Genomic DNA, 10,884 nt, shown 5'->3' on the forward strand with positions numbered 1-10,884 from the left:
AAACCATGCTTGCTTCTCCCAGTCTATCAGAATGCTTAGTGTTTTCCAAGAAGTGAAAGCATGCTAAACATTGCTTTCATTCTCTAGTTAAGCTGGAGAAATAAACCAATTAAAATATGTCATGTCCTCACATGTGTTTGATATATGTTCCTATACTGTAAACAGTATTTTTCAGGAACTAGCCTGTTCTTGAAAATGCTTTCATTTACCCCTTACACTCGCATGGTTCCCACCTGGAAAGCTTATAATGGGGAAACGATGCTGACACCTACAGGAACATAGGTATGAGTGTAACCACATATATAATGAGAGTAACCACATATATGAACCTGTGCTCTTTCAGAATGTGTTTTTTTTATCAAGGCACTTGTTTAAATTGAGAAGTGAAAGCCTAGAATGCAATATCCCTTCTGTGAATAAACTACAAAATGTAGCAGATCTGTTAACAATGAATAACCAATAATAGTGAGTTTTCCAACAGTCCAGTTTAATAATTTCTTCATATGTCTGTGTTTTTACATCAAATAAATTTCCAACACACAAAAAAAAAAAAAAATGTAATGTACAGTTCAAGAAAATACCCAAAGCCATTACAGTTTTGGCTTCCTATTTGTTGATTTACAGTTATGTACAAGAATGTCTTATTTGTAATAACCAGTGAAGATTTAATGATTTATTTACAATGTCAGCTGTTCCCTTTTGCTATGCAGTTGAATTGTCTCATTTTTGATATTTACATTTATAGTAGCAGGAGACCATTTCCAAGTCCCATTTATGGATACAGTTAAGAGGTGGACTGAAGGAAGGCAAGATTCTTACTACCAACAACAGACGTACCTCTGAAATCCCATTTTTATATAAAACTGAAGGAAGAATCCAGCACCAAGTGCACTGATATAACCATTATATTGACAGTCAACATAATAAAGTGTCTCCACTGAGAATAATATTCCACTCATTTCAGAGGGAGGTATGTGCAAGCTGTAGGCAGTACATATTTCAAGCTGCAGCAGACAAAATGTACAACTCTGATGGTAAAGAGGCGCCCTACTTATCCTGCCAGAGACCTCCAAAGCAAATTAAAACACAGAGTATGTTACCTTTTTAAATGTGTGACAATATGTCATAGTTCTTACACAGGAGATTAAGTTGGGGGGAAAAAAGCAAAAAGTAATTGTCATAATACACAAGCTGTTTCATAGAACCACAAAATATCTCAGATCAGAAGGGGCCTGGGAAGGTCATCTGATCCAAATCACTCAAAGCAGGGCCAAGTTCAAAACTAGAGTTAGAGTGGGTTGCTCAGAGCTGTGTCCAGTAAAGTTCTGAGTATCTCCATATTGTGCAACCACTGGGTACCCATTCCCATGTTCAACAACCCTTATGATAAAAATAGATGCTTATAACACCTGATGAGAATTTCTTACCTTAGAAAGATAATCTATTGAGTCAATCATAGTCCTTCTATTGACAACAAGACTTAGAGTACCCTTAGATCAGGATTATTCTTTCAGCATTTTGAAAGAAATCATTCATTTTTTCAAGCTGTTTTGTGATATCTAGTCAGGAGGGCATATCTCTACTTGAAATATTTACCTTGCACATATCTCAGTGCAATATATGTATCCATTAGCATTAAGAAATCAATGCCACAGTTGCACTTCCTTTATCTGTGACAAATCCAATATTTTGCACATCACACAGAACAGCATGCTTATGAGAGCATGACTAGATGTGAACTGCTCACACAAAATGCATGAGGAGTTTCACCTCTGAATCCTCTCAGCAAAGACAAAAACAGTTTGTCTGGGGAGCAAAAGTTAGTACTCCATGTTATAGCTGCACATGCCTGAGTTCGACATCCCTGTTTTGTCAATGCCTACTATCCCTCCTGATCATCAAACTTGATTTGTCTCCCCCAGCTTGAAAAATGCTATCTACAGCACAGCTTCCTCCAATAACAAAAGCTACTCCAAGCTGAAATGCTTTTCTAAGGTCTATACAAAAGCAGCCACTCGTTCAGTCATTCTTTCTCTTCAAAAGCATATTTCAAGTTAGAGGCTGTGTGCCCTTTGCTTTCCCAGCCCTGGTGAATGAGCAAAACAAACTAGAATCATCTCAGTCTTCATATTCAGGCTAAAAATCAGGCTATGGTACATCTTCCCACAGACACAGTGATAAGAACACATAGAGTCAGATATGACAACACACAGTATGCATCCTGGGAAATCTTGTGGGAACAATTTTCTCTTACATAATACACATTTTATGACAGTAACAGTCATGACTACAATATAAGACTGCTGATACATGCATATTTATTGATCATAACTGTATTGAGTGAGGCATGTGAACCTTGATAATTGGAACTACTCCCATTTTATGACTTTGGAAGAAAATAGCCCCCCCCCTCCAAAAAAAAATAAATAAAAAAGTGTTAATTCTGGTCATCAAAATAAGTCATGCTGTATATAGAGAGACAAAGAATATTGAAAGAAACACGTACTGAGAAGCTGATGGGCTCATTTACATGGCAGATCACACATCACATTTGGTAGAAAGAAAAATAAGGCTTTCCCTGTGCAATCCTCTTATAAGATCCAGAGTCTTCGGTAGGTTAAATGAGGTTCAAAATATTCTTTCTCCCCTTGATGTAGATGCACAGAGTAGCTCCTACCACCAGTGTGAGAGGTTCATGGAGGGCAAGAAAGGTCAAATCACATTTAAAAAAATAATTCTGATTGCCACATAAATCATTACAGCTGGATAGAGGAAGCTATTCCATAGGCCTTTTAGCAGAATAACAGGGTGCAGCACAATGTTGCAATTCAGTTCTCTTCCCTGGTTTTGTTTTGTTTTGCTAATATTTGTTTGATAATCTACAGGCCATTCTCAGGCTATAGCAACAAATGATCTCTTTGAAGGTCTTCCTCATTTCCTGGCTACGAAAGGCATAGATCAAGGGATCAATCACTGAGTTGCACATAATGAGAATGAGGTACATGTTGAAGTGAGACATGAAGCAAACACAGTAGAGGTTTTGAGGGCAGGAGATCATCAGGATGAGGTGGAGGAAGAATGGAGCCCAGCAAACGATGAAGATGCCAAGAAGCATAGTCAGAGTGATGGCTCCCTTCATACTGGTTCTTTGATGGACAGAGTTGTACCCAGGCAAAGCAGCTATTTTCTTCACATGAGTACGAGCCAGAAGGAACATATGGATATACAGTGAGACCATGAGAAACAACATGGTAAAAAACATAGTGATGAGACAAATTATAACATAAGTTGATTCATAATAAAGAATGAAGATAATGCCACAGCCCGTGCAAAAGGTCCAGATGCATGCAATGATAAGCCCTGATCTTTTCACTGTCATGATGTTGTGGTAACGCAGGGCATAGAAGATAGTGATGTATCTGTCTATTGCTATAGCCAGCAAACTGCACATGGAAGCCACTACAGATATGCAGATCATTGAATCAAAGACATTGTCTATATGACGGACAAAGGCATCTTCCATAATAATATGCCTATTGTTTATTAAGTATATTGTTATGGTCTCCCATGCATTAGACACACTAACCAGCATGTCAGCCACTGCTAAACTGCAAACAAAAAAATACATGGGTGAATGCAAGTTCTTGTTCTTAACTATTGCACATATCACTAAGATATTTTCAAGGAGGCTTACAATGCCCAGAGTGAGGAACACCTCAGCTGCAATGACCACTTGCTCACATGGTGATGACTTGCTCTTGACAGTAGGCACGGTAAAGTTGCTGCCAAAGGCACTCAGGTTTAGTTCAGAAACATACAGTTGAGAGGACGTGTTCATCTCTGGAAGCAAACACGTTCTGTTCTCTCTGAGGGACTTGCCAAGGAGTGTGGTAAATGCATTTTCCAAAAGGCAAAAGACCCTGCCAAAAAAAAAAAAAATACAGCATGACGAGAACAGGCAGAAGTTGACAAAACAAATATCAACCATTTCTACGTAATTTGGCTTGTACACATCCTGCCTCTTCCACACCATATTCCTCTACTGATTCTAAATTAACCTCCAAATGCCTCAGAGTTTTTCTACTCATCCTTACTGGGAAATTAAAACCACAAAATAATGAAGAGATTCATGCACTCTTCAACATTTTCGTTTATCCTATTTGGTCTCCCAGAAGTGAGCACAATATCCTGGAAATTCTGCTGAACACAAAACAACAGTTTTCAGAGCTTGAATTCTCAGAACCCTGAAATGTAGGAGAACAGAGTGTTAGGTTGAGCAGAACCTGCTCACTTGAATGTAATATATAGAAGTTGAATTGCTGCCACAATAAAGAATTGAACATTTCCAGTAAAAAATAAAAAATAAAAAATAAAAAAATACATGCTTCCTGACCTTTGTACTTTTTAAGTTTGCATGATCTGTGTTATAAACAGCTTGTCTGTGCAATACCGACATTCTCATTTTAGGAGCATAGTATTAAACCACTAACCAAGGCAAATCCATACATTCCAGGATAGAGTGAGGTTACAGAATTTGTAGGGGGAAATTCTGTCATAGAAATATGTTTTCTATTCCAGATTGAAAGCATTTTATTCAATGCTTTTTTGGTAATGAGAATATTCAAAGCAAGCTGTAAACCATCGGATTCTTAATAAGGGGCACGCTTAAAGCTGATTGTCAGTGACTTGTTGCAAGTAAAATTCAAAGCTTCTCAAGCTAAATCATTTTCAGTTTTTAAAAGTGACTTTTTATTTGTAATCAAGAATTAACTGTACCTATTTACCAGAGCTGCTCCTTCAGCTGCTCTTCCTCTTCATCACCCGCAACCTTTCCTCCAGAGAGCAGAAGTTTCGTCCCCTCTTCACCCGACATCTGGGGCTGGGGACTCCTTGGTGGGAACAGATGACATTATAGAAGAAAAGGAATGAGTATATCCATAGAGTCAAGGCTGACCATGTATAAATTACTTACTGTGCAACTGCCTTTTTATAGTCTCCGAGCAATAATGACTTCAGTACTCAGGCTGTGGCTCCTCCTCCCCTTTGCCCTGCTGAACTTCTCTTTTCACAGATTTTGTTAGCAAAGGCTTGGGTTTTTACCACCATCTAGTGGTTTTCAAGTGTCTTTATTTTTAACTCGACAATGATTCTGATCTAAAATTGAGGGTGAGCTTTTTAAAATTCTTGCTTTCTAGTATATCCTTTACGGAAAATGATAGTAAAGAGGAAAATGCTTTAGGCATGCTTCTTTCCAAAAACATCTCTTATGTGAGTGGGTTTTTGTTGTTGTTGTTTTCTCTGCTTTTGCTAGTTCTTGTCGACAATAACTTCATATTCTGGAAGATGTAAGAGTAGAAAACCATTATTAAAGTGGAAGGGTTATTATTCTTATAAACATTTTTCTTATATCCACAGTTAAATTTTATAAGAATAAGAAGCACACCCTCACAAAGCTCAGAAGAGAACATGCAGTCAACCCTGCCACGCCATTAACAGAAGAGATAAGCAAAGTAATTTCTATGAAACATAACAAAACCAAAGAGAAAAAAAAAATAGAAAAAAATAACCAACTACCTCCTGGTCCCCTTGCTAGAATAGAGATTTTGATGCAGTTGAGGAGGAGTACACACTACTGTGCTGGGAACCAGGGCTCCATGAGATGGATGTGAACTCCCCCAGGATTCACAGGGTCCAAGAACTGAGAAATTCAATTATCAGCATTGCAGTATCTGGAGCCCCTCTGTGGGTCTAGCAGTCAGGCAGTCCATACTCATTTTGGGCTTCACCCAAAAGATGGCAAAATTAGTGCCAGTCTTTTCTTTTGCAAAGGGGCTCTGCTTCTGCATGCGGAAAAATCCAAAGCACACATCCTACAAACACTGGCAAATACCCTTTATGTTATCCACTAACTAGCCAGTCAAATACCATGGTTTAAAGTTAACTTGAGATAAAAACTCTCTGTTTCTCCAATTGCCACCTTTCCGTAAATCAGGTGGTTAGATTTATTTTTTTCTTCTGTTCTATATAACAATTTCAAATACCTATTTTTAACTTACAGTATTTCTCTTAAGGAATCACCACCAGAAAACACAAATTTTATTGCTCTGTGCTGTGCCATTTTTGAGTTTTCAGAGGACGTATAAATAGAGTTTATAGTCAGAATGCAGCTAAGTCTGTGTGTCTAATTATTATATTCCATAGAAGCTTCCTTTATTGTTACTGCCAGCTTCACACTAAGGACACTCGAAGACTTGGGCCATTGTGTGAAAGGTTCTTATGTATGAATAGTCCCTGCACCAGAAGAGATAGCAAAAGCCATTTTGATTCATTTGAGTAAAAAGGCTCCTCTTGCACTATGCAGTTATAGTTGGGAGATGAACTTTGCATGCCCCTTCTCCCTACTGAAGCAAAGAGAATTTAGGTTATCATAAAATAGAGGCAGCAAACTATGCTCAAGTGCAGCTGTTAGATCTGAGCAGATAATGGCAGCAAGTAAACAGCAACACTCTCTGCTGCATCTAATTTCTCCATGTGACAAATCTGAGCTCATAGCTCATTGCTATGCCCCAAAGAAAAGAACACAGGATGTTCACCTCCAGTTCTCTTTCTGTCCTTCAACGTACAGGATGCTTTGGTTCTTGTAGGTTATCTTTAGGTATCTTAGTTATCATTTGTTATTATTCCCATAGTTTCTTATTTTCCCATTGCAGACCTTGGAAATCATATACCTACAAATAAACTTTTACTTCTTTCTCAATTCCTATATCTACCAACTATTGTGCAGACACAGTGCTCTTTCCACTTATTTTTTTTCCATCCTAGTACCCTAATTTTTGTTTTATTGCACTCTCTCTAAATTCAGTTCATCTTCCGATTTACAAATTCCTCTGTACATTCAGTTTAATAAAGTTCTTTGTGGCTCAGCTTAGCTGTCTTCACAATAGTTCTCTCTGTACCTTCAGCAGACTGGATTATTACCAGAAATAAGTCATGCACCAGACTGGATGGTTTGGTTGCTATTCCTCAGCACAATGCCTGGTCTCTCATATATACATTATGAATCAGCCTTTGGATTCTTCTGCCACAGACCAGACACTGAAGGCCAGAACCCTGATATAAGTGGCAATGCTAAATAAAGAAATTCTCCTGTTTACAAAGTGAACAGACTAAATGACCTGCCTGGAAACTGGGACAGTGATGTAGGCATAGTTTGGTTATGGTAGAGGATGAAATGAAGAAATACTTTACTCATATTTCTAATTTTAATTTGTTTTATCGTAATATTGCAGCAGCAAACAGCTATAAGCGTAACACTTTGAGCTGCAGGGGCATCCAGTTAGCAGCTGGTGGAGGGAGGCATGCAGGTGTGTTATACGGATTGAAAGTAAAGAGGCACAGCGACAGATTTTTGGATTCTCCCAAGGTTTCCCATGAATGAAGTGCAAACATCCAGCTGCAGCGTTCCAGACTGACTAGCTTAGTGTTTCAGGTGTTCATGATTCTGGTATTCAGCTCTCTTGTTTCTTCCATTAATTAAATTTTCTGTCTCTGCAGGCAGGTCGGCACTCAGTGTTTTCCAGGACCGCAAAGAACATGCCTGGACTGCCAGTGGGGACAGTCATTCATGCATCACTGTCATTGTGTAGCTATTGGGCTGTGCCAACTCACAGTTATTGGGCTGTGCTGATCCCTTGAGCACACACAGAGGAACACACTGAAACCCCTCTGCTGTCCCCAAAACAGTGTTCTCTTTCCACAAAGGGAAAGAGGCAGGGAGCAGCTGCATGCTGAGGTGGAGGCACTTGGACCTGCAGATCTGGGGGAAGACTGGAGCAACATCCCTTGGGCCAGGGTTCTGGCTGAAAGGGACCAGAAGGTGAACCTGACCAGATGGGCCTGACCCAGTTGTTTAAGACCTGCACTCTGAGAAAGCTGGACTCAGCCCCAACTTCTCTTCAAAATAGAACAGCTGCCAGGACGCCTGTCTGTATCACTCATTTGTTTTCTCATTGAATTAATGTATATGACCCTATATCAGGGATGACCCTTCCCACCTGACATTTGAATGTGTTTCTGCAAAGGGCAAAAGTGAAATTGCACACTGCGTTCATGATGGCAAGATACTGATTTTATCAATGAATGCATAAATGTGGCCAACAGTACAACGTGCCCCCAAAGAATTTTCTGTGAGAAGAGTTTATTACACACAGATGAATTCAGCTATTAATCTGTGCTAATCCTAATGGGCTCAGAGTAGAGTTTTACTGAAGCCAGTACAAATCTACCCAACTTGTCTGGTGCTAATACATCAAAGCAATTTAATTCCAGTGTCCTTCTGTAGCTATTTTTATTGGTTCAATGAAAATATATTTGTCCTTCATAACATAGCTTTAGATTTGTGCTCTTGGCCTGTTTACAAAATCTCTCTTCTGTCTATTCCTTGCCTGTGCTGTCATTAGCACAACATTTCAGAACCACAGAGTATCCTCTCAGACTGCTCTCTGCTCTAAGAGATAATCCATGGATCCAGGGCAAAAGTGAAGATCGTGGCCTTCTCTGCATGTGGATATATTATAATATAACAAGTGTCCTCTAACAGCTCAGACGGAAACAACTATTTCTCTTGACCTCTGCTCTGAGTAGCATTGGCTGAGTCCCATCAAGGTCCTTACTGTTACCTCCTCGAGTATTACCAAAGCAACAGCATTTAGCCTTTAATAAAGACAGGCAATTAATCCAGTCCAAAAATAAAAGCCATCAATCCTTCCTGCTTTAAAATAAAAAACAGTGGATGAAGTGATGATAGACCCTTTGTAGTTCAATCCCATCTCCTGCGCAGGGTATAGCTGAAAGACTAAAAGTTATGCTTTGCAGTAAGCACTGTTATAGTAAATATGTTTTTACATCCTGGCATTAGTTTTCAAATCAACACTGAAATGTCATTTGTGGGAACAATCACAGGAAAGCAAGACTGAAAGAGACATCAAAATATCATGTAAGCTATGCCCTGGAAAAGAGAAGGATCAATCACACTTCATATGACTGCACTGACACTTCTCACCATTGTCTTTTTCATTGGAGTGCACCAAACCAGCTTCAGATAATCTCTGGCCACTCTCAGTACCTGTCAGTGGTGCTTTGCACACTAGAAGAGAAAGCTGAGAAAAATGCAATGCAGTATAAAAGGCACTTTAGAAAGACATATCCTTGTAATCTAAACTAGCTCCCTAAACTGTAAAAGGGTAATAAGAAGTTCAGTAACCATCAATTTTATGTGCTTTCTAAGGAGAGCCATTTCCAGCAATGAATCATCCCCTAACATTTTGTTAGAGCATGGGTCAGCAGTACAGGCCTGCTAGATCATAACAGCAGTGCTAGCTACAGGCCTTAAAAAATCACAGATGATGAGTGCTAGAAACATTTTTTGACAGAAAGGAGGGGTAATTCAATAGTGAACAAACTGAGGGGAAAATAAAAATAAAAATAAAAAATAAATTTAAAAAAATCAGCTTTCCCTTGATGTCTCTCCTTCATGTCCTTTTGAGTATAAAAATTATCCCACTTATCTCTCATAATGAGTGAAAAAATAATAATTTCTGGGTGTTTATGAACCCTGAGAGCTCTGTTCTCCCTGTCCTGGACTAGTTGCTTGGTTTGAGCTGAGAGCTCTGAGAACTCAGTTTCTCTTCCCAGTGCTTTCTTCATAGTCAGTTTTTGGCATTTAAGCTGAACATGGGTTTTGAAAGATGAAAAAGCAGCTAAAGGGCAGCTTCAAGAGGATATAGACAGTGTGAACAATTATGAAATCACTGTATCCAACAAGAGGTATGCAAAATTTCATGTGAAGCAATGTGTGCATGGAGTTCCTATCTTGGCAACTGCAAATGTCTCTGATTCAATACGTATGATGACTAAATGTAAATATACATGCTAGCCAATTTTTCAGCAATTTTCAAGAATGCTATGACAGTAATATCAACATTTCTCTCCTTTGAAGTATTTTTAGAGGTATTTCTAATGTCTAATGCAGTTATTTCCTATTAAATGCAATGTAAATGAGAATTAAATCATAACCATTTAGCTCTGAACTCAATTATTTTCTGTCAAGCTTTTATTGCACTACTTTTTCTGAGCTTTCCTACAAAGCAGGCTTGTAATATACAGTATATTTGTTAATGGCAGGATATTTTTTACCCACTGTATCCTGCAAGAAAAAATAAAAATAAAACAACACTATTTCAGGAGTAGGAATTATTTCTTTTCTAGCATTCACATGCTAAGGAGTAAAACTATTGAGATTTGTTGTGGCTGCTGAAACCAAAGATATTAAAATTAAAAAAAAAAAAAAAATTACATTAGCCAGAAACAAACTGATTTGGAGAAAGGAAAGAAGACAAGTATTGTGTTTGAAGCTAGAATACTGTCTTCCATAAAGAAGTAACAAGTGCATTCAGTTGTGCAAGTGAGAAGCTAAATCAGTTGACACTAAAGCATTGTCCCCACAGCAAGCTTAGCCCAGTTCAGTGACATACAAAAATCAAGTGACTCGTAAGCCCTCCAAATTCATGGCATTTAGAATGCCAAACAGCAAGTATCATGTGCCCCAGTGTATTTAGTGTCTAAGCCAGTATTAAGAGTGAAGAAGAACCTGAGAAAATTCTTGTCATAATGGTTAGGTGAGCAGCAACTCTGTGGCTTTTTGGGCTTACATATTGCCTGGCTATAAAAGCCCAGAAGAGAATTTATTTTTGGCAGGTTTTGAAACCTGAGGGAAAAAGAAGTAATATGTCGTTTTTATTTGGGAAAAAAAAAAAAAAAAAAAAAAAAAGAACAGTATGATTTGAAAGAGATGACAACCTCTAGTTCAAGCTCTGGTTCTAATGA

At 38.4% G+C, this 10,884-nt stretch overlaps 1 protein-coding gene across 2 annotated transcripts; it reads right to left on the bottom strand.

Moving 5' to 3' along the window:
* Positions 1-466: 466 nt before the first annotated feature.
* On the bottom strand, positions 467-4,978 carry MC5R (melanocortin 5 receptor). Of its 2 annotated transcripts, none has more exons than XM_082754035.1 (2): positions 4,785-4,978; positions 467-3,920 (listed from the first exon to the last, which is right to left on the bottom strand). In XM_082754035.1, the coding sequence occupies exons 1-2, from the start codon at positions 4,871-4,873 to the stop codon at positions 2,861-2,863; spliced, it is 1,149 nt and encodes a 382-aa protein (XP_082610161.1). In that variant the 5' UTR covers positions 4,874-4,978; the 3' UTR covers positions 467-2,860. The 2 variants fall into 2 exon arrangements, with proteins under 2 accessions (XP_082610161.1, XP_082610162.1); XM_082754036.1 differs by having other exon boundaries at positions 4,777-4,926.
* Between the last annotated feature and the right edge of the window lie 5,906 nt (positions 4,979-10,884).

The sequence above is a fragment of the Aythya marila genome (genome assembly GCF_965140915.1).
Source record: "Aythya marila genome assembly, chromosome: 2".
NCBI classification, from domain to species: domain Eukaryota; kingdom Metazoa; phylum Chordata; class Aves; order Anseriformes; family Anatidae; genus Aythya; species Aythya marila.